Source organism: Perna viridis, chromosome 1 (assembly GCF_037379345.1).
Source record: "Perna viridis isolate PV_CMFRI_1.1 ecotype Kerala chromosome 1, ASM3737934v1, whole genome shotgun sequence".
NCBI lineage: Eukaryota > Metazoa > Mollusca > Bivalvia > Mytilida > Mytilidae > Perna > Perna viridis.
The window spans coordinates 56,095,296-56,120,634 of record NC_142445.1 but is presented as its reverse complement, the minus strand read 5'-3'; the positions used below and the strand labels follow the sequence as shown (position 1 = coordinate 56,120,634).

The 25,339-nt window shown below is 31.9% G+C and overlaps 1 protein-coding gene across 1 annotated transcript; it reads left to right on the top strand.

Annotated features, from left to right (window-relative positions):
• Positions 1-1,247: 1,247 nt before the first annotated feature.
• On the top strand, positions 1,248-19,924 carry LOC148629479 (ribonucleoprotein PTB-binding 1-like). The gene is made up of 12 exons (XM_088551931.1): positions 1,248-1,470; positions 6,672-6,735; positions 7,314-7,517; positions 9,040-9,284; positions 9,901-10,083; positions 11,260-11,386; positions 11,902-11,979; positions 12,287-12,399; positions 13,477-13,530; positions 13,922-14,719; positions 15,197-15,490; positions 17,215-19,924. The coding sequence occupies exons 1-12, from the start codon at positions 1,267-1,269 to the stop codon at positions 17,383-17,385; spliced, it is 2,535 nt and encodes an 844-aa protein (XP_088408057.1). The 5' UTR covers positions 1,248-1,266; the 3' UTR covers positions 17,386-19,924.
• Positions 19,925-25,339: the final 5,415 nt, after the last annotated feature.

Below are 25,339 nucleotides of genomic sequence, written 5' to 3'. Positions count from 1 at the left end.
TTTTCTGAACAGCCCTTGATACAATATAATGGCTGAGGACATCCAACCAGACAAAAAGAGCGACAACCTAAATCAACGCTTCAATAAATTAATCCATTTGTCTTTAGTTCATCAATAAGTCAAGTTAAATATTTAGAACTCACCATATCAAAAGATCTATCATGGAACAGCCATATAAATAACATCACGAATAAAGCTAACAACACTTTAAGATTTGTCAAGAGAAATATTAAAACAATAACATCAAGACTAAAGAACTAGCATATAAAACCTATGTAAGACCTCATCTAGAATATTGTAACATCGTTTGGGATCCTTGGCAGCAAACATACATTCATAAAATAGAAATGGTTCAGAGAAGGGCAGCTAGGTACACACTAGATCTATACAGTTATCAAGATAGTGTCACAAAAATGTTACAAAAACTCAGCTGGCCAACACTACAACAGCGCCGGCAATATTCTTCACTCGTCATGCTATATAAAATAAACAATAACAGTCAACATAAATAGTCAAGTGTACCTTATACCATCAAGAGATCATAAATTTGTACTGCCTCATTCACCAACGAATTACCACTCTTCGTCCTACTTTCCACGCACCATAAGAATGTGGATTAATTTACCATCTGAAGTGGCTCTCAGTCCAGATCTACCATCATTTAAGTCTGGGCTGCAACAAATCATCTATAACTAACCAATCTCTACGTTTTTATCTTATAGCAAAAAAAAAAAAAAAAATGAAAAAAAATGTAACTTATCTCTTGTAAATATCTTTGCACTAATTATAAATTTTTATTTTACCCACATGCGCCTCCTAGTATTCTTCAACATACTGAAGTTAAGGAGTAATCCGTAGATGTAAATTGTATTTGTATATCTTCCAGAAAATTTCACCCTCCACCGAGGTTTTACACGAGTTACATATTCTCTTACTGAGATCTAGACAGGGGCTTCATATTTCAATGAACTCTTGGGAAAAGTCCGTAATCATTGGTAATTTCATGGTAAAAACCGGAAAGTTGGAAACCTTTGGAGGATCCTTTTTCATAATCATTATTTAGCTCTTATGTTTAGTTTTGTTTTCAAGTGACTTTAAATTTTTTTTCGAACTATCATAAACTTGCTTGTTGCTTGGAAACAATTTGCCCGGGATTTTAGTTTTCTGATTCTTTAAAAACAGCAGTCAGTGATGACAATCTGCGATTTTACCGGAATTCATTCTTATCCATACCTACGTGGTTCTATAGTATAGTCATATTTGAAAATGGCGACGTCCATGTCGCACTCCCGCTCCAACAATTTCAAAGAAAACACAAAAAATAACCCGGCTGAGTCGTCACAAAATGAGAATCAGATGCATTTTTTTGCAAAACCGCTGATAAAGTGTCAGATGGCAGCTTCAGCAATGAAGCAATTTTATGCAAACAGTAAAATAACATTGAAAAACCTGAACATTGGTCATGGAGAGGTAACATCACGTAGAAAATTCAAAATCTTAATTAGTACATGTATATCTACGTGTGTCACCAGTTATGGTAAACAGTAACATTCATTTGAAATGTTAAACTTATATGATGCGCTGTTTGTACTCAAATACATGTACATGTATTGTAACACTTGACTTCATGGGTAATGCACTGGCACTGCTATGTTTTTACATTGTTGTTTCTCTACCAAAGAGAATATGTGAGACATGCATTAGAAGTTAATACAATCATTTCAAAGTGTAGCCATTCATGTGTTGGAGCTTCTACACTGAAATCAGTGGCTCCTCATTCCCAAGTTGGGGACAGGGAACAGTGAGGCTAATTATACCAAGTTCCAGGTTCTCTTAAAATCATAAGAAAACAGTCTATCAATGGTGGAAAGAACGTAAATTTTATGGAATACATCACTTTAAAATCAACAAATGTAACATTAAGTTAAGATATTTTATCATTTGAAATAGGAGAAAGTCATTAAAATACTAGTTGAATGACAAGAAAGGTTATGAAATCTATACTTTGAATTTAAAAGTGTTTAACAATTTTTTTTAAAAGGGTTATATTTTAACATTAACACAGTGTGAAAAGCTATAACATTGAAACAATATTTTTAATTTCGATTGCACAATTTGCACATCAAATACATTGCCTTTGGAACAGACTCGAGGCCAGCACACTTAAGGTATTGCCATGTCAGACAACTGCGCACACAACTTTCTGCTGTGCTTGCAAGTCTGAGGTGTATGTTACACACACAAACTTACAAACTTCTTTTTTCATTAGAATTGTTTTGTTTAGTTCAGACCAGCACTATTTGTGAAAATGCTTCTTTATCCTCTGCAAGTTGACATTTTTGTCTAGAATTTTATAGCTTATTTGTTCAATACCGAACCAGTGCTTTCATTAAGAGCCGGTACCCGGCTATGGTAGCGTCTGGTACCGGCAGAATAAAATAAAAACAAAAAAGTTCTTGAGGAAAAATCTAGTAAATAGATATCTAAAATCGTTGTGTCCGTAGGGTATGTCTTTAAAATCGCGATCTCTAGTATTTATTATTGTTTATATGGGTGTCTTCGTCGAGGTCCGCATTGGAAAAGCACTTTACCCTATGACGATTTAACATACATTGTCCATTTATAGAAATCATGTGGTGACTTAACAAGGTCAAAGCAATCACAGATTATTTTCTGCTTAACAAAAAAGCTTAACACAGGTGAAGATTCTATGAAAATGTATAAAAAAAAATGGCGTTCATATTTTAAATTGCCCCATACCCATAATTTTTCCCGATATTTGTTGTGATTTGTGCAGACGAGTGCAGGAATTTTTAGTGTTGACAACAAGTCAACATGTGAAACAAACTTTTACGGAAAAAATATTGGATCTGAGATTCAACACTGCTATAAATAGTAATAGAAAATAAATACATGTACATTGTAATGTTAAAAAAAATTCTGTTTGTCTAAAAGTCAACTAGACTTGAACTGTCAGCCTTGTTCTTTTTCAGAAGCAATGAATTTCTTATCAGACTATGATTTTAAGATGAACATTTCACAATAAACACATGCAATTGCACTACATGTAACAGTAATAATTGGGCAATAAACAACAAAAAAGTTTTATTATGAAAATTATTTAATCAGCACTAGGAACCACCACATGTTATGGAATTTCATTTGATAAATGTTTAATTTTGTTCCTATGCTTTTATTTGCATGTGTTAGTGTTCAAATTTTGTAACAAGTAAATAAAGGCCTAAGGACAAAATATGACATTTATGAAAAATTCATATAAATTAGCATAGTATTAAACAGTCAACAAAATTTATCAGCATTAGTCTAGAAATGGATCTGGTGGGAATCATGGGGAGCTCCTGGATTTCAGGGTTTTGAGACTAAATCAGCTACGATTCATAATATATCTTCATTTCAAAGTCATACATTTTAAACAAAACTTAAGCAAATATTTCAGACTCAATGCCATAATTTCAAGTCAAAATTTAACCCTAAAAAAAGCTAACATCCAGGAGCTTCTAGGGGAGGGGGATGGCTTTGCCCCCCCCCCCACCAGCCTCCTACCAGGAATTACCTTGGACCCACTTGGGGCCTTAAGCGGCCCCCAGACCCCTAGCCGAATTTATTTGGTACCTCCTGTCTGATAAATTAATGACACCCCTGCCAAACTAAAATTAAAGTGGATACATATAATACATGTGCAAACATAAGCTCTGTTGAGAAAAGTGATTGTGTAATGTAAACAAACAAACCAGAAGTGAAATGTTGCTGAAAGAAAGTTTATCTAATCAAATACATCACTAAGTATTTAATTTTAAATGATGTTGCCTTCAAATCATGTTTAAATGTCTTAATAACATGTTTCAGACATAGGTTGTACAATATTTCATTTTTATAAATCAAGGTTTGCGATTAAAATGAAGCAACTAAAAACCAAAAAGTAACTTAGTCCTTTTTTGTCATACCGTCCTTATTGAATGCTTTTAAAGCTGAAAATGATTATTTTTTAAACTGATGTTGATAGTTTCATTGAAATTCAAACTGTATTTTCTTTCTGAAAAGTAAGTTTTAAAATGAAAAATCACAAAATCTCAGTTACAACCAAAACTGGAAATGTCTGATTTTCCCTACTTTTGATTTCATTTTATAAGAAATTTAAAGTATCCAATTTATGCAGCTACTGATCTTTACATGATATTTAAGTGCACAAAGAAGTTCCTTTCCTTCACAGAATCATTTATATAGGAAATACTGGATCAAGGTGAATAAATTGACCAATTAAGTGCAAAATATTGATCTTTTGTCTTACAAAATTCTACTTCAATTATCTATATCTAAAAAAACTTTTCACCATTTAACCTTCAAAATTCAATGTACTGAGCACTATACTTAAATGCATATTACACACACCAAAATATGGTAAGACATCATAGAGACTATTGAAAAAATATTGATAATTTACACATTACAGGCAGGTAGTCCATCCCATGTACAAATGTACATGTATTAGTAAGTTTAACAAATTGATTATGGTTTCCAATCTAAAATGATTTGGTAACACATTCCAAATTTTTGCTACAAAGTATCTAGATAATTTAAACAATATTTTGTTATTCGAACACTTGGAATGTCAGCTGTTTGGTAAAATCTATAAGAATAGTTATGTTCTTTGACATTTATTAGACTTTGGAAATATTCTAGACTTTGCTTATTGATTATTTTAGAAGTTATCTTAAGAATCTGAATTTAAGTGATGGTTAATATGATGATGGTGAAACCTTTTAACGCTCCCGAAGAAACATTAATAAAAACAAATTTTTTGTCAGCTCTTATTTGATATGTTATACCTTCAAGTATAGTAAATTTTGTAATGATATGTATTTGCCCTAAAGCATTATAATAATTGTCATGGTCTGATATGCCTATTGGCCGAAATGTCCGGCATTCATAAAGAATTATTGGTTTTCATGGTTCGAAATGTCTTTGGGTCGAATTGTCCGGCACTGGTTAACATGGTTCTTATAATTTGTACAAACCAGATATAGATGTTTTCTCTTGCCATAAGTATACAGAACCAAGTTGATAATAAACGCTCCCAAAGCATTCAGTTTTTCTAATAATTGTTCATAAGAAAGATCATGACCTACATAAATAAATCTCAAAGCTCTTTCTTGAATCTTTTCTATTTTCTTCTCTTTTCATTACAAAAATGCCATGTATTAGGACAAAAATTGAAATTTGTATATTAAAATAATACACAGTTAAACGACCTATATTGTTCAGATATCTACCTATTCTTTTCAATACATTCAGTTACATTGATACATTTTTACATATTTCAGAAATCAATTCTTCATTACAATGTTTCTTTTCTATTTTTCTGTAGTTGTTTATGGTCTCAGAATTTTGTGTATAAAACAGAATACAACTTATTTTCATATTTTTCTCTAAATTGTTCAATTTCCATAAAGGAAGAAAAACACACCCCATTCTTTATATCACCTGCAGTATTAACAATGACTTAACATTTAGACTGATTTTCATATATTTGTACCGGTACATTGATCAGATTTTTATGAAATGTGTTCACAGGATTTAAGGTCATGAAGTGCATTGGGGGCAAAACATTCCATTTGTCCAATTTCATTCTTTCGTATCTAATATTTCAAATATAAAACAGAAGTGATAATAGTTTACATGTTTATTTACAAATGTATTTTCATATTAAGTAATATAATATGCAATTATTTTACAAACTTTAGCAAATTTGTACTTCTCATATACATGTATGTGTCCTTTGTTGTCCATTTTTCAGATTTTCATCTGGTAATTAGTGAAACTGGAACTTGGGCCCCGTCCTCAACTTGGGGACATGGAGCCACTGCCTACATAGAAAGGACTTTGCTGATACTCTGTCTCCCAATAATTATTAATGCTTCAAAATTGTGATTTCTGTTCCCACTGGGCAAAAGGTCACTTACTTGGAATTACTTATATAATGTACTGTAATTACATTGTACATGTAGTTTATATTCCATGGCATGCCATATGTTCCTTCTTGCTTTGAAGTGGGAAAAGTTATGATTTCGATATATATTGTTATACATTTTGTAGACTGGTACTGCAGTGTGTGCTTTGGTCTTTTAAGTTTGAATAGCTGTCAGCTATTAAGACCTTAATTTCCTGTATCTTTTAGGGTAATCTGAACTACTGGTAAATCTTGGTGAATAATGGATAAGATTATTATTGATCTTGTGTTGAGTTATAATGGGTTGACCATACTTGCCTCAAGATTCAATAAATTGTGTATTGGTAACCAATATATGCAAATCATTGATAAATGGCAATATTAATTTCTTCTTTCAAAATACATATGTATTTTTTAGCAGTTTTAGGTGTTAGTTTTCCATTACGACAACATACCATTTTAGAATCAAAATTGTTTGTGAAAATTATGCTTTTCCCCTATGATGTCCATTGACTGATTTAAAAAGGCCCAAAATTTCAGACTTATACAAAAGTGTACATGTAAGTACATGTATGTTGGGTAAATGTTAATTCATTGCACAATGTTTTTGTTGCATACCTCAGGGCATTAAGTTTATTTATTGTACATGTTGGTTAAGTTTTTACATAACTATTTAAATGTATTTTAATATCTTTTCTTTCAGTTGTGTAGAACATTAACAGGGAATAGTATAAAAGTGTGTGACTTCAATGAAGAATCTCATCAAGGTTTGTGTTAGCTACTAATTTGTAGTTACAGTGATGAAATACATTTTGTACTATTTCAGTGGTTGAAAAATTTAAAGGAAAAAAAAACATACTGTAAATTAAGAAATTATTGCTTGCATTTATTATTGCATAATTGTAATTTTTTTGTCAGAAATGTGATTTTGATTTTTGCAATTAAAAAAGTTCTGCATGTTAACTATTCAATAATGCAAGTTTTAAGTCATTTGAATTTTTTTATTTACTTATTTACAGTTCATGTACATTTGTGTATACTTTTTCTTTTAATCAAATTTAAAATGAATGATTTGATCACCTTTTGATGATATACATGGAATTCATCTGTAAAAAATGAATAATTGCAAGTAGTGCAGATAAATTTACCCTCTTATAGGTTTTGTAGAGTAAAAAAGTGGACAAACTTATTGGACTGAAAATTAGAAATGAATAAGATGCATAAACAAAGACAATTATTCACAATCATATAATGTGAAATAAAAAAGTATTATTTGAATTTTTAAGATAGAATTATACTTCTTTACTTAGTAAGTTATTTAGTTTTTACTTAATATCATTTTTAGCTATCATTGAGTTAGGTGACTGTGAAAATGCTATTGACATCATGGGATACTTGGTAAAATCTTATGACATTGCTGTTGTGCCATCCCGTAAATTATTGTGTATTGCCCAGCTTCCTTCATTTTATGATGACAAAGATCTCAGAGAACTAGTGCTAGAGTTTGGAGAGCCAACAAAGTGCTTTATGTACAGATGTATTGAAACAGGTACATTTTATTTGTATTTTATGTATTATTTGCTATATCTGACAGTTAAAAAAATTACCTCAATGCATAGACTAAATTTCTGTCATAAATGATCGAGAATAAGAACATAAGTACAATGCTATTAAAATTACATGTAGAAGTTAATTGTTCGTTGCTTGGGTTTTGTTGGATGACATTCGCATTTGGCAAATCATACCACATCTATTTTATATCATTGTCCATCTTAAAATAAGATGAAAGTGAGTTATACATAGATTGGTGTTCTCCTCATGAATTTTGAATAGCTTAGTGCTAACAGGCATAGCCCAACTCTTTTGGATTTTTCTCAGACTTAAAGCACATTGCTGCTAATTTCAAAACTTAAGCACTGCAAAGAACAATCACAGATTGTCTGGGTAGAACACTGCTTAAATACTAATAACACAATCATGCATATACATGTATTACATTCTGTTTATATTTGGCATATTTGGCATATTTGTAAGAAAAAAAAATTTCAAAGAAGCACTTTTAATCAGATGTCACTATCTAACATTGTCTTTGCAATAACCTGTATTTGGCAGATTCCTTTCAAGTTTGGATATGTTGTGTCATGTGGAAATATGAAGGTGAAATTTAATTTTTACAAATATCGCTTGTGTCATTCCTTAGTGGTACCCATTTTTGTTGCTAATAGGGAATTTGACCCTTGTCCATGCAATAACTTTTTTTCACTTTTGGATATGTTGTTGCATATGACAATATGAAAATTAAGTTCACTTTTTTCAAAAGCTATTGACCAAACTTTACGACAAATGTGATGACTTTTCATTCAGAATTGTCAACTTCCCTTTCATCTGTGGCAATCTCCATTCGGCACCTGCATATGGAGTGTTCATATCACAACTCATACGTTATGCCAGAGCTTGCCGAAACTACGCAGACGTTTTGTATCATGCTAGAACTCTAACAAATAGGCTTCTGGAACAGGGTTATGTTGCTACAAGATTGAAGTCATCACTACAGAAGTTTTATGGTCGTCATCATGAACTCGTGGATCGTTATGGTGTATCCATCTGCACCACGAAAACTGATTTATTCAACGGGTCATACTTTTCCTTTCCTTGTTTTGTCTACCCCGGACTTGACTTTTTATGAGCAACTCGGCGGGTGTTTCTAGAAAAGCAGAGGAGGCTTACCCTACCGGTGCTCCTGGTCCATGCTCCCAGTTTTTAGTGGAGTCCGAGTTGCTCATTTGCTTTTGTTACTTTGTATGTATGATTTTAGTTACTTTATGTTCTTTGTTGTGTATGTCTGTTTTCCATGTCTGGTCTTTGTCCCTGGATTACACTCTTTTGATTACCGCTATAACATTGGTTCCCTTGATTACTCTTTCAATTGCATTTGTCATTTTCTAGTGGTGACAATTTTTGTTGCAAAAATTAGGCTTAGACCTTTGTGCATGTAATAACTTAAATGTATTAATTTAGCAGATTGTTTAAGATGGAAGTGAAATCTGTATATGCAACTTTTTATTTTTCAGATGAAAGTTTAGGATATGGATTTGTTGAGTTCAATTGTAGTATTGAGAAGTCTAAACAGATACAAGAATCATTAGACTGGCTGGAATTGGAAAACTGTCTTCTTCATTGTGAATTTTCAGAATTAACATTCTATGATAAATTGTGTTCCAAATGTTTAATGATTGACAACTTGCCGAAAGATTTCACTGATGTGATGGCTCTTAGGGATATCTTCAGTTGTTGTCACAAACCTCTGTACTGCCAGGTGATTAGTCAACTTCTTTAAATACAAAATGTATAAATGGGAAAAAAATTAAGACTACAGTTCTTGCACAACATTCAGTTGCAGTAAACTGCCCATACCTTATGATTAAAAAAAATAATAAATAAATGAATCTTCTGAATTATTTTCTTTTTTTATGATTTTTAAAATATAAATACATGTACATACATGTATATACTTTTATTGGGGAGTGTCATGTGAACAGTTGGCGTATGAATTTTCTTCTGTATTTTATTTTAAATCTACAAAATACCTCTGTATGAAGTCTCAACTATAGTACTTAGTTGACCATTTTTCATGAAAATTAATTAGATAGGCAGACATTTTTAATTACAGTATTTTATTGTCCCCAAAAAAGTCATGAGTTGTATTTTAACATTTATAGTTAAAATAAAATAATGCTAGATGGAGGTGCTTTTTTGTTTTTAATTTATAAAAGAAATTAAGATTGGCAATGAAGTACCCTCAAGATAGACAAGGAGGGCATAAGAACCATGGGGTTATTTTTTATTGGCCTTACCAGTGCTGATCCTGTTCTGTCAGTGTTACAGTATTGTTAGGAGTTATTACATGTATATACTTTCTTTTTGTTTTGTAGATTGTAATGAATGATGGTGAATCACTAGGTTTTGGTGTTATTGAATATCATACCCATGAAGAGGCTCAGAAGTCAAAAAGAGAATTAGATAGTCATGTGATCAATGGAGAACCAATTAGATTGAGCTTTTGTATGCCTGGCAAACCTGGCTTTTGTGTGTGTTCAAGAATTCAAACTAAATTTGTAAGTACTGAGTAAATGTTTAACTACGACAATTATCTGGATGGCAAGCTATCTTTTATAGGAATGGTTACTGTAAAAATAATTTGAATAAGAGATAAATTTATTATTTTGTTGCTCTCTTGGTTCAGGAGCGTTTATGGTTGTATTATCAACTTAGTTCTGTAAACTTATAGCAAGAAAAAGCATCAATATCCGGTTTGTACCTTCATTTTCAGGAGCTGAAAAACAGCATAATGGGAGCTTCATTTGCGTATACTTGTACATTTACCATTCTTGAAAAATATTCGCTAGTTTCGATAATTAGATACAAATGGAATCACAGCTTTTCAAAGATAGGGTTGGTCATAAAAGTCTGCAGTATGGCACCCAGATGTTTACGAAAATTACGTAATCAATATTACCCATACATCTCAGGTCATAAAAAATAGCGAAATGAAAACAAAACAAAACGCAACGGAAATAATAGATAAAAGAAGAATCGAAACTAAACAATTCAATAAAATGAATTAAATCGTAATAAAAACATAATTCAATGATACAAATTGTAACAGAATGAAGGGAAACTAAATTGAATAAAAGAAATCTTTTAAGACGTTTGTCAAATTATAAGAACCATGTTTACCAGTGCCAGACAATTTGACCCAAAGACATTTTGGACCATGACAACCAATAATTAAACTTCAGAATGCCGGACATTCGGCTAATAGACATATCAGACCATGACAATTAGCTTAATGCTTTAGGATACATATCATTACAATATTGACCATATTTGAAGGTTATAAGTATAATATATCAAATCAGAGCAGACGAAAATGATCGAAGTTGTTTTTTAATTAAAGTTTCTTCGGGAGCGTTAAAAGATTTCTTGTCATCATATTATGTGGATATGGTTAATTTACTGTTGAACTGAATTTCATAATGATTATGATAATGGATTAATTTCAAATTTAGTATGTTGCTTTATAAAGATGGGACATATGTTGTAAGCAATTATGTTTTCTGTCTGATACCAAGTTCCTATATGAGCTGGGTTATAATTAGCATGACAACACATGCAGTTTCATGTTGAGAAACAATTACAGCTTTTCAAGGCATTTGTCTAAATTTCCCAGCATATCCATTTTAAATTCATAATAGATGGGTATTTTTTTATTTGATAATTTTCATTCACAGAAGAGTGACAAAAACAAGAATGTGACTGAGACAATGAAAGGAGGATTATTACCTGACCCAGTCTTTCTGCAGGATGAATTGATGAATACTCCATTGGCTAAAAAACTATGTGAACAGTACCCAGATTGTAAGTCTATTTATTCATGTGCCTGTAATGTGGAACAATAGTCCCTTCTACAAGATTAAGATCCATAGCTGTGTTTACTCTTATATTTTTGTGTGAAAGATAGATTTTTGTCTTACATTATGTATCTTACTAACCCCACATGTTGCAGTGTTTATCCATCTGTAACATTCTTGTGATCAGCATAGAATAAAGACTAATTAATGGATTTTATCCTAATTTAACAAATTAGTCCACAGGAAAATCTTGAACCCATTGATTTTCAAAGTCATTGATTAAGGTCAAAGTGTCAGACTTTTAAATGGTGCAGAATGCGTGTTTCTTTAGAAGTACATGTTGGTGTAAATTGATGTTCACTGAAAGAGTTTTAAATGAAGATAATAATCCACGCTGAAGTAAGACAGACATTACTTTTAAACCGATGGAAACCAGAATTTGAATACTGTCTTTTCAATGTTATACAGAATTCATATCATTATGTAAGAAACAATAAAGATGTAACATTTTGTACTTTGTAGTGGTGACCTGTTTTAAGCAATCCTTAAATCAGTTTAAACAGACATATACTGGACAGATGACAGGGTCTTCTAAGCCTGGTAAGATCTGTATGTAAGAAATAATTACTTTTTTGATTTGGACAAACAGATGCATAAAAATATCACCCAATAGATAATGAATCTGGGCAATCTAGAAATGATTGTATTGGAGGGGGTAGAAGGCACTTGAATTAATATTTAATGGTTGATTGTCATTTCTGACAACCTGCTTTAAGAAATAAAGTGAATAATATGTTAAAGTTTAATGCATGGTGGGGTAGAATGAAAAGTGCCTTCTGAATACCCTATACATTCATTTCTGGAATAGCCTTTAGTAGATTTTAATCAGAGCTGTTCTTTGTTATAGGTTTATTAGGTCCAGCTCCGTCAGTCCAGATGAACCCATTATTGAATCCTAACATGCAGCTTGGTTTATTGGTGTTATTGGCATTACAGTTACAGTCTAAATCTCACAATAGGGTGAGGGTAATATCTGTATGATAAATTACTTAGACCTGGCTTTATCATGTGTTCCTTACCAAATAGCAAACATATTGTGTGAACTCTGTTTCTTCTTTTTTTTCTTTTGTCTGCCTAGCATTTGTCTTGAAGTGAAATAGCTGAATGGAATGAAACCAAACTTTGCAATAAAGCAACATTTAAAGTTGTGTATTGAGAAATCCTGAATGGCTGTTGTTTAAAGACTAATGAAATTAATAATACATTGGAACTTGTTACTTTGTTAAAAAAAAAAGGCCACTACAAGGGCTCCCAATTGACCATATTAAGAATTCGCATAGGCACTATTCCAAATTCATTGTTGGTCAAAATTTAAAAAAAAATTAGGAACTCATAGAGTCAAAGAATACTGGGGAATTTTAAATGTGACAACAGGAGAGTTTTGGTAACACCTGTTTATCATTGCGTTTGTATTGTTTTACTTACATAGTCAATGGAACAATTTACGAAATTAAAATTGAATTTTTGTACAAAAAAAATGTTTTCATTTTGAATGGACAATTAATCTTTATATTGTAGTGAAAAAACAAATATTTCATTTCCCAATAAGAGGTTGTATCTAAAGTTTGATTGTAAATATGGGAAGGAGAATCACTACAATGGCATACTTTACTTGAATTTTCATACTATCATATACTTGTGCTTAGTTTTCTCTGTTTCACTTATAATTTTAAAAGTAAAAAGTCATTAACATATTATTGAGGCCATTTAATTTTTTTTTGTATTCTTGGGCGGTTCCTCAACTCTTGAAACTTCCTCATTACCCACTTTTTATGACCATATAAATGAAATATATAAACTACTATTAGCTTAGATGAGAAACAATTAAATAAAAACAAAAAAATGCTACTTATTATGGCTGTGAACAATGTAAAAAGCACCTTCTTTATAATTTTTGATAATAATTAAAGAAATGCCTCAGTCCCTTATTGGTGCAAGAAAAAAGGCCTGAGAACCAATTATTTAACTTTGAATGGCTTTCATATGAAAAGAATCAAGATTAATTTGAAATATTCATGCTATGTTTTTATATTTCAGGTATTAAGTCCCCTTGATCTGTTCGGACTGGTTCTGAATCAACAGAGTTTTCAGGTATTGTATAAAAATAATGTGGAATTTTATTTATAAATTTGGAAGTTAAATTTGTTTTGCAAATTAGATGAATGCATTAGTTTTACTTTTGTTTCTGACTTTAACATGCAAAATATTATTCTAACAAAGACATGGAGCTATTCTCGGTACATAATTTTTTAAATATTTAAACAATTTGTTATTTTATTTGACTGGTATGTATCAATACTCAATACAAACTGACAAAGCTTATGAATATTTAATGAAATATCAAATCAGATTTATTTTTTCATCTTCTTTTGTGATTTGTCACAAATTCAGACTTGTGCTTTTTTCTGAAGTTTGATACTTTAGACTTATGTGTTAAGTTGGTGTTACGTGATAATATATTTATTTTGTGTTTTTGTTACAGGCTGCCTCAATTCTTGGTGATCCACTGGCAGTGCAAGCTAGTATAATTCTGAAAAATTTGACAAGTCAACTGTCTTCAAATGCTAGCAGACCAATTGGTCAGAACCGAAGACCCAACAACCAACAAAATTCTTCCTTACTGCAAACTTTAACTGCCAATGTCAAGGACATAAATGTGAATATGCTGATAAATCTGGGCCAGTTAGCCTCTTCAATTCAAAACTCATCTGGTAAAGGGTTACTGGGTTGTGGACCTCAACCTTTAATGAAAGGGACTAATATAAACCAAAAACCCAAAAGTTTGCTAGAGTTACCAATAGGTGGTCCCAAGTCATTCAACAAAAGCACCAATGCAAACCAAAAGCCTAAAAGTTTATTAGAATTAGATTTGTCAGAGTATGAGAGAAAACTTCATTCTGGTCAGGGAAGAATGAACAATAGTGCTATAAAGGAAAACATTCCCACAAACAGAATGCCACCTCAACCTTCACCTTCATTCACAGTGCCACCTAGTGTTAATGGAAACATGCACAGTACTAAGAACATCTCAGATATCAATGTTCAGTCTGGAAAAATGCAAAATAACAATGGATACTATCCCAGGAACTATGAGTGTAGTCAGCAGACCTCTGCTCTTCAAGTTGACAATTTTTCACAGAGATCTTTTCCCCAAAGTTCTGGATACTATTCCAGAGATGCCTTAGATGAACCTGATGGTTTAATGCCACCTCCTCAATACTTGCCAGATTTGTCACAAATGCCTCCAGCTACTGGTTATAGTGTCAATTCTAATCCAAAGGTAGCTAGCTTAATAAGAGTTTGTTTGTTATGAAAGCTTCAAATATTCTTTAGTGTAATGTATTTTGTTACACACATTATATATAGTGTGTGTTACACATATTATTATATGTAGTGTGTGTTACACATTTTTATATATATATATAGTGTGTGTTTTAGCTTTACTCTTGACCTTAATTTACCATGTCATAAAATACATTATTGACTGTTCGGATAAATTCTGTTAGAGCACTGCTACTTTATGGTGAACATCCTATGTTTTTCAGGTTGTGTTTTTATCGAAAAACTGTTCAGGTCAAGGTTAATAAATTTGATTAAGGGGCTCTTAGTGGTGGTGTCTATTTCTGTTTCATCAAGGCTATCATATAAATGAAAAATGAGCTTTCTAAGGAATTTTGATCACATAGCAGTTCCAAAAATTGGTAAAATATAATATTTATCAAATCAATAATGCCATTTATTTCTGTATTTTTTTCAGGATTCTCAAAAGTACAGTAATTTAATAGACCAGTCGATGAACTCTGCCAACTCTTCATTGATTCCATCTTTGATACCATTATCTAATACTAAAACTCAGTACATGGAAGATATTTTCCTATCGAAACGTTGTCGGTCAGAGGCCAGCTCTGTCAGTGATTACTCTGATACCTTCACAGACCCCTCCTCTCTCTATGAGCCATCATTCAGATCTAATGATTCATTGTTTTCTGATGGAGGATGTTCTACTAGTGGGTACTGTACTCCTGTCAGTGTAAAAGATGAAAATGCTTATGTATGTATAAAAACCTTTTACAGGTTTAGTAATAGAAGAATTAATATTTTAGTTTTTTTTGTGAATTGTCTAGTTGTTTAGGATTGTTGTAAATTTTAAGTTTACACAAGAAAACTCCAAATGAAAATTAACTTGTGCACTACTGTTACGTACTTTCCATACCTAACAATCCTTTCATAAATTTAAGTTTTCTACTTGCCAAATAAATATGAGACATATAATTAGTAACTTTCCCACACTGTAACTGTGACAGGAAATGAAATCCTAGAATATTGCTCTAGTTTTTCTAAGTTAATAATGTGAGTAATTAGCATTAAGCCAATAAATGTCTATACTCTGAGTCACCTTGAACTTGATACATCAAATTTTGAGATTGCAAAAAAAAATCACTGACATTGTAAATCATATCAATTTTTGCTGAACTCAGGACCTTATGCCACTACTGGCAACACCAATACCACTGCATTTGATTGGCGATTTAAAAATATACAGCGTTTGTTATGTTACTATCTACTTGTTTACATTAAGATGGCAAACGTTTTTTTTTTCTTGAAGTGGCTGGCAGTAGACTCAATTTATGTCACAAAGGGCGACTGTGTTTTCTGTGCAAAGGGGAATTACTCTTCAGTCTTGTAAAACATTCACTGAACAGCTGACTTTTACATCACATTGTTTGTTTACATACAGTTATGGAATATTTTAATTCCATTATTCTAAGTAGTTATGTATAATACTAAAATGTGAAAGGGAACAATGATCAGACGAAATACACAATGTTGACATTGAATGGACAGTTCTGGTGGAAATGGTGCAAAATTTTCTGATCTTTGTGGAAGTTGATCTGATTGGTCTATGAGATTTCTCTAAGAAAACTGTAAAGAAATTATGCAAATTAGTTGTTGCTAGGCAATGAAGTCGGCCGTAACAGAAACAAGTTTACTATGGAAATCCTCGTGAGGAATTTTAAAAAGGTGGCATTGCAAATTCAATGGACCAAAAATGATAAAAAAAAATTTTTTTGTTCATTGAGTGAAAGAATGAAACATTTTTTTATCTATAATTTTTATCAAAAAGTGGGCAGGTGACTCAGAGTATAGTAAAATTTGCAAAGGTCCGTGATGAATTTCAGCAGTTTTTCTTGTAGTCTATAATGGTTTAAACTGGTTTATGCTTTGTGATTTAATATCACAAAATGAAGTTTTAAAACTAATTTTGGTTTTGTTTGTCAGTAGATTTTTGATATATTTCTTTTTACATGCCATGATTTTAACATTAATTTGTACTAAGAATTGCAGCGTACAATGCACTTGAGTACTTGCTCAGAAGGTACACAAGTACATTGTAAAAATGTAAAATGTCCTTTTATGATATCAATTAATATCAATTAACAACGTACAAGCAGTTCACGCAACTAATTTGATACTTTTTTTTGTAAAAGTGTTTATACATGGATCATTAACTTGCTGTATACTCATGTTTGAATGTTAATCAACATGGTTGGTATGAAATGAACAATTTATGATAAAATATAAATATGTAAATACTTGGATGCTTTTAAATGTATAACTTACTTCAAACCATTCAGGTACTTACCGAAGTGAAAATAGTTTTAAGTTTCCAAGAAAAATGTTTTCCCTTTCCCCAATGAGACTGCCAACCAGGTTGTTGGATGTTGGTGGGTTATGTTCCTTTTTCTTTTGTTTTGCAACTATTTTTTGTTACAGAAAACCCCTATTGGACAAAAAAGAAGTTACAGTCACTTATTGCCCCCACCGGAGCCCAGTCCAGAGGGAGACTTCATTGGCCAACACTCACAAGGAATTGGGGGACATTATGCTGAATCTTACAGGAAAAGACAACGCTTAGACAGCAGTGATTTTTGTTTAAGATTTTAGATGAAAACTAGTTTTATGTACCATAGCAGCTTATTGGGACTCATAAAGGTTCAAATCATACAAAATTAATTCGAATGAATTTTGTTCTTGATTTTAGAGGTGTTTCATCTCTTTAAAAAATATAAACACACATTACTGTATAGATTTATGAAGATTGAAAAAAAATTATTCCAATGAATTATAGTACTTCAGCAATATTGTTGATTTAACGGTACAAGTTCTCAAGTAAATGATTTTAATTGAAAAAAACAAAAACAAAAAGAATTTCTGTATGTATAAAATAAGTGTTTATTTTTTACCTTGGTATGCGTCTGTATTGTTTGAGATCGTAATTCACATTTGAAAGATATATCAAGTTAAAATACAATGTAATAAAATATGCACCATGACATGTGTATGCAGAATATTGGTAGTTTGTAATAGGAACAGAAAATATGATGTGATATTCTCAAGATGTTCAAAACTGACGTTATTCTGTTGATGGGTGACATTACAGTAAATTTTATGTTACATTGTATTTGCGATTGTTGGTATATTTTGGTATGATGGCACTAGCCTCAGATAATTAAGGAATGACTTATATTTTTTCAGTATATAAAGAAGTAACCTCAATCATGTGGTCCACACTAAATAAACTGCATAGCAGATTATTTTCATGTGTGCACCACAAACATTGAGGTTGTATCTAAATAGACTGAAAAAACAGTCATTCCTTATAATTTTAGTGTCAAAATTTAAGGATTAAATCAGCAAAAAAGGTTGATCACTTCACAGTCACATGACAAAATTTAGTCTATGAGATGATGGACACAATTTTTTATCCAATCAGAAAGTGTGTTACATTGTACTTCTGAAATTGAATTATTGAGTGATGAAATAATGTTAAACTTGCCAGTAAAACCAAGCTCAAGATATTTGATGAAGTTACATTTCATTAACCATGAATTATATGAAGGATAAAACAGTATCATAATGTTTATACATGGTTTTAAATTCAGTATTTTATAAATTGTGTTCTTGATATAGTTGTACATGTCTAATGCTTTGACATGTGTGTCATTAGCCTTACGTTCTGTGCAATGTTCAATGAAATTGTGGCATTATAATGTGATTTGTACACAAAAAGAAATGGCTTAAATGTGAAGGATGAAGCATTAGGAAATATTATTTAAATTGACATCCCTTTCATCTACTTTTATTCCTTTTTTAAAACAATCTCTTCGGTAAAAATTGGAATTTGCAGGTGCGAGTACCCTATAAATTTAGCCTTCGTTATCTGAAATGCTGGGGATTCCTGTTTTTTTCCCCCAGTAATTATAGAAAGTTTAAATACTTTTTTTTTTCAATGAACAAGATTTGCTTAAATTCAATGACTGACGTGGTTTTACAGGAGGATCAAATTGCTTGACATACACTGACAATGTCTTTTTATTTATTTTATACCTTTGTTGCACAGTGTACCACTGTGTGCGTAATTTGTTTAACTTTTACTGTGAAAGAACATAGTTATTGCCCTTGGACCAGTTCCTTTATTTATATGTTAACAGTTTTTGTTGAAGAATTTCTCATGTTAGTGCCAGTTTTTTTTTTTATTATTTTGTGTTTTGTATTGTAGATAGAAAATCTATCAGCTTTTATTTTCCTTTTCCTATTCTTTTCTTACTTTCTTTCTAGATAGCAATGATCATTTAGTTGTAAATATGTTTTACCTGTGTTTTATACCATAGATCAATGTCATCTATAAGCATCACTTTGCATTGTGTCGTTGCTAACTTTTATTTTAAGATCATCTCCTTTGAAACCACTGAATGGATTATAACTTAATTTTGTCACATTACTGAAAGAGGGTATACAGTTACCAATTCAACTTATTTAGATACAGGAAAACAATTGCTATCTTCCATCTTCAGCTTGAAGAGCTCTATGAAAGTCTTTATTTGATCAAAGTTGTATTACAAGTTCTCATTGAATTTATTGTCTTTGAAAGGACAAATTAGTCAATGTTTGGTGTTTCTGGCTTCTGTCTTGAAACCATGATTGATAAGAAAGAAAAATTCAATTGCTCAGATGATCCTCAAAACAAGTTAACAAGGCCTACAAAAAGTCCTCTCTTTCCAGTCAGAATTATATTAGAGTTAATTTAATTTTATGTGAAAGTTGAAATTGATTTTCCTTCGGTTTTTAGCCTTCATCAGGAAATTTTTATGTATAACTTTAACCTTTTTCCTGCTTAAATTATCCTAATAACAATGCCTACAAAAAAACCACCTAATAATACTGAAGTTGTATTTGGACACATGGACTATAAAAAAAAAAAAAAATTGATAATTTGTTTTCCTATTTCGCATGCCTGTGTCTTCTATTGCTGAACAATATATAAAAAGTCCAATATTAGAAGTATTACCTTTCAACTAAAAGATGTTACCATGTGAGCCATTCAGGATTTGTGGAGTTTTTTTCTGTTAGATGTATGTATAGTTCTTGGGTAGTTTGATTGTGAATACTGATGTTTTTGAAATACATGTGCTGTTTTTACTTATTTTGTGATCTTATTTTATTTCATTCTAAAATTAATGTGATTAGTCAAAAGCTACCCACACTCTGAAGTTATTGTGATTTCATTTTATTTCCAAATATTGCTACAAATCAGTCATAATTGAACTTAGTATTTATCAAACCATTTTTGGGGTTTTTGGAGCATTATACAAGTTTATGACTTATATTTTCAGGAATAATGTCCACTGAATCTTTATCATGGGCTAAAGATATTGCAGTTATTCCAGAAAACTTACTTTCTTTTTGTTCAGTATATGGGAAATTATTTGACATTAACTTGCATATTTTGTTCTATTTAAAAAAAAACACACAATATAAAATAAAACTAATTTAGAGGACTATATCTTCTAAACTTGATGCCTGTACTGAGCAGTGAAATAAAGATGTGTAACAGCCATAAAAAGTTAAAAACCTACCTATCTCTGTCTTGTATGATTGTATCTTCCTAATATCTTGTCCAGACTAACCATTATAAATCATTTGTTAGTTCATTTGTCGTTAAGATATTTGAAAACCTGTTTTCATTTGAGTTGGATATTGTTTTATCACATAATCAGTAATTATAATTGACAGTAGATGTTAAATGGCCATTATCCTTTAGTATTTTTGTTGTTATAAATTATTTTGTTTTCCACAAATTTACATAGCTGAGTTCTGTAACTATTCTCCCCAGTGTTTTTAGGACAAATTATGTAATTCTTTAGAAAGTCTGTTACATCATCTTACAGTCAAGCCTCATTTCATGAATTGTTACAGCAAGAGTTTTTTTTTCAATATGAAATATATAGATCAGTGCTTTTATTGCAATTGTATATTACTTTTATTTACTTGTTTGGTATTAGTGCTATTTATACCATGTTCTCCAGGGGAAGATCCAGAAATTTATACCACATTCTACAGAGGCAGATCCAGGAAAGTTGTTCTAGAGTGTTTCAAGGCTATTATTTGCACAATTTTGCCAAAATTGTGCAAGAAATTTTCTAATTTTTCCAATAAAATTAGTGTGGGATCCAACCCTTGGAACCTCATGGATTGGCCATTGCTCCCCACAAGCTGCAAGAAGAAATTGTTGTATCTATCAACTTGTCATTGCTGTTTGTCCATTTATCTTGTAAGCCAAACTCCTCCTACACTGTGTAAATGACCTATATAGAAATGCTTTGAAAGATAGATAATGCTACATGAAGGAAGAAAAAACAACTCATCAGTATATTTCAGAATGTTTCTAATACAATTGAAATTTTATAATGGAGTATAACACTAAACACAGCATGTATTCTGGTTTTATAATTGTGTCTAAATACTTTTGAACTATTTATTGTGGATGTAATGGTGAAGATGTTTCTACATGTGTGTCATCAGCAGGATGTTCTACCATCACAATGTACATGAATGATCACATTAAATGCATTTAATAATACACTTGTTCACTATAGACCCTATTAACTTCCTGTTGTACTTATAAAGGTTTTACAGTGTTAGATATATTGTATTCAAGGTAGAATCAAAAGCTTTGAGATGCACTCAGTAAATGTTAAATATAAGGTTAAAAATATGCATATATTCATTTCTGGAAATACTTACACTAACTTTTAGTATAAATATGCTGATAAGTTTTTTTATGCCCCTGTGACAAACTGTTGGGGACATATTAATTTACCCCTGTCAGTCCGTTCGTCAGTCTGTCCGGATTACCCATGATCATGGCTTGTCGGGCTATCCCCTTGTACAGTTTTTGAACTACATCTAAATTATTTTACAGGATATTTCTACATATGATGAAGGTGTGCATGGCCAAAGGATTTTGATTTTCGTGAAATATTACGGAAATTGGTGATAGTTACACTTAGTCATTTTACTCAGAAATATATGGATCATGGTTTGTCTGGCTATCTCCTCGTACAGTTTTTGAATTACTTCTAAATAATTTACAGGATATTTCTACACATGATGAAGGTGTGCAGGGTCAAAGGATTTTGATTTTCATGAAATATTACGGAAATTTGTGAAAATTAGATTTACTTATTTTCGTCAAAAATAGGGCTATATGCCTTGTATGGCTATCTCTCTCTGTAGTTTTTGAACTACATCTAAAATATTTTTTGCAGAACGTTTCTACACATAATGATGGTGTGCAAGGTCATAGGATCTTGATTTTTCATGAAATATTACAGAACTGGGTGATAGTTTGACTTTGTTATTTTTGTCAGAAATATATCCCAAGCAGCAAAGTTAGAGATTTGTTATGGGAGGGGGGTACTAACATTTTTTATGTGTCAATTAATACGCCCATCAGTCCTCCTTTTCTTATCGCAACTAGTCTGGCACTACCAAAGAGAATTTCATGACACTATGTGGCCAGGATACAATATCTAGATATGCATATATTTAGGACTTATTGATCCCCAGACCATGAGTAACACAAGTCTTGGAAGGATTTCTGAATCAGCAAAACATGTCTTCATACAAAAATAAACATGTACCTAATTTTGCAAATCTAGCGAGCGGGGGCATCAGTAGTGTCTTACAGACACCTTTGATTTACTAAATAAAAATCACTACTAACAAATGAGGCGGGGGCTTCTGTGATAAACAGGGCTTCTAGTTTAAGATACCATGATAGGATTTTTTGAACAACAATTTGTTTACATGTATTTGATAAGCAGGGCTTTAAAGAAACTTGTACAAGCCATGGCACTGAATGTGGTAATAACTTTGTACTTTTGACAATTTCAAAAAATCAGAAGACAAAGCTATTATCAACAATAAAAAGCTACTTATTTGTATAGATATTTATTGGTCTTGGTAATTTTAAATTCTTTAACCTCTTTATTTTAGAGAGCTCAGTGCCATAGGTCGAGGAGTTCATAGGGACTGATCCTGACACATTAAAAATGAACGGTGTCAGCCAGGGTTCCTCAGAAAAAAAAGGGAGGTGCTAGGACTTAATTAGCCATTTTTAGCTCACCTGGTCGAAGGAAATGTGTGCTATTGCCACCATTTGGTGTCCCTTGTCATTGTCATTAACAGTTTTTCAAAACTTCTCCTCTGACACTGATTGACCGATTGGAACCAAACTTGGTATGAATGTTCCATGGGGTATCCTGCATAGAACTGATGTGGGGATTTCTGATATGTAGAAAAACATGGCCGCCATTACTAAACCAGAACATAGGAGTCAGACAGTAGTTTTCGCATATATCTCTAAAACCGTTAGGTTTAGCTAATTCTGACATGGAGTAAAAGTGTTCAGCATGATGCGATCTATCTGTTGTCAAATTTTGGTTTTAATCCTTTAGGCCTGTTGGAGTTATTGCCCTTTTTGCTATTTTTAATGTTATTTCCTTAAAAAATCTCCTGGGAGTCTACTTGACCAATTGAAACCAAAATTGGTATGAATGTTCCTTGGGGTATCCTGCATAGAACTGATGTGGGGATTTTATCTGTCGAAAAACATGGCTGCCGTTACTAAAAAATAGAACATAGGGGTCAGAGAGTAGTTTTTAGCATATATCTCCAAAACCGTTAGGTTTAGCCGAATTCTTTCAATAGCTGAAATAATCTTATTATTAGGACTACAAAAGTCTTCAGGGATAGAAGTTGCCAGACGACTCCTGTTAAGAGTTATTGCCCTTGAAAAGGAAAAAAATGACTTTTTTTAGTTTTCAGTCAGTATCTTGAAAACTATGACAGATTAAAAGAACTGTCAATTGTTGAAATGATCCTTATGGTAAGTCCTACCAAAGACTTCTTGAGTCAAAATTGTTGGACAACTTGTTATATTTATTGCCATTGAAAGGCAACATTCAACCAGGTGAGTGATTCACGCTCCTGGGAGCCTCTTTTTGTCAATTTTACACATGAAAATAACAAATTTCAAAAATGGGGGGTGCCAGCCCCCACTGGTTCAGCACATTCAATTATGAATAAGTCATGGTGGTTTGTAAGTCTGTTATGAAAGGTCTTCAGCACTTCTGTGTTACTTCTCCACTGCAAGTATCGCATAGTCAATAGATTAAAATAAACATGTGTCATTGAATCCTTCATGCAGCAAATTAACTCTATTATTTTAGAAACTCTCCATCTTTAGATGGACTGCAAACTTGACATGGCCAATTATACTGCTAGTGTATACAAAGCCAAGATTAATTATCTCCTCATTCAAACTCAGGAAATAAAAAGAATGTTCACAGAGGAAAAGTAAATGCTAAGTGACAATGTAATGACTCTCTACAGAACAAACTTGACTTGAGGCTCAGTGACCATGTTATTAAGTGGCACCACAGGGATAGCTATTGGTATTCTGCATCACACGGCCTTTCTTGGTGTCAAAGCTATCAGTACTATTCATTAAAAGGTCACAGTTGTTGCAGACATGTTGTGCACTTTGTCCTTTAGATGACATTTCCCTGGAATGAAGTTCAATCATTGACCATCCGCGCCCGCAGCAATTAAGGATTATATCAGGAAATGACTTTTCGTTTCGTCTAGAAATGTAGGTTTGACTAAAGTGGTGCCCATTGATGTTGAATAATTCGTCAGACGTACTTCATTAGTCAATAAATAGAGGGATTAGTGCCTTGTTATGATGTTTCATGGTCGTTTTGTCATGCAATATGGTAACTGTTTTTTTCCTCAATACTTTACATTAAATTACATGTACCATTTTAGCAGGTAATACTGAAATTGGTTAATTTTGCATTAATCCTAATATCCTTTCCAGTTTAGGAAAATAATGTTTATGTGTCACTCTTGTTTATTTTAAAAGCTGTAACCCGAGAATCACAATTTATTTTGTATGTCCTAAATTGATTTGTAAGATGTTGTCATCTTCAATTGCATGACAATTTTTAGTCTGAATTTCTGACCCGTTTCCTGTCGAGCGGTCTTGACTTGTAAATTGTCTATTTGATTTTGAATTAAGATGTCATTAAAGATTCCGTCAATAGCTCTCCAGTTCTGCTTTATTCTTTCCTATGTAAAAGCATCCCATGTATTTAGGCTTATTTTAAATTTCGTTAAAAGCCCGTCTCGATCAATCTTTTAATGATGTAAAATTTTGATAGTATTTCCAATAAATAGCGATGAAATTGTCAAAACGGCAACAATTAGTGATAATAAAGATAGATTAGATATTACCGTAGCTAAATATCCGTTCCCTTTATAGTAAGATTGTCGACCAGTGCTGCAACTGAATAGTTTAATCATAGTCATTATCTCCAGTGCTAGCTACTTCCATTTTCTAGTGCTTTTGTCTGACGAAAACTGTAATTGAGCTAAGTAGCAATTTCGATGTTCAAAACTAATGGTGTTATGAAAATTGCCAAATTTTATATGACAAAACGTCCACGATAACATTTGAAGTGCCCTAATATATGGATGACTAAGCAAGGCTTTA

What these genes read in the sequence shown, in the direction of transcription:
- LOC148629479 (XM_088551931.1), top strand. Translation starts at nt 1,267, where the DNA reads ATGGCGACGTCCATGTCGCACTCCCGCTCCAACAATTTCAAAGAAAAC. An exon ending in AGTCTAAATCTCACAATAGG is followed by an intron (nt 12,400 to 13,476) that starts GTGAGGGTAATA and finishes TTTATATTTCAG; the next exon opens with GTATTAAGTCCCCTTGATCT. An exon ending in TAAAAGATGAAAATGCTTAT is followed by an intron (nt 15,491 to 17,214) that starts GTATGTATAAAA and finishes TTTTTGTTACAG; the next exon opens with AAAACCCCTATTGGACAAAA.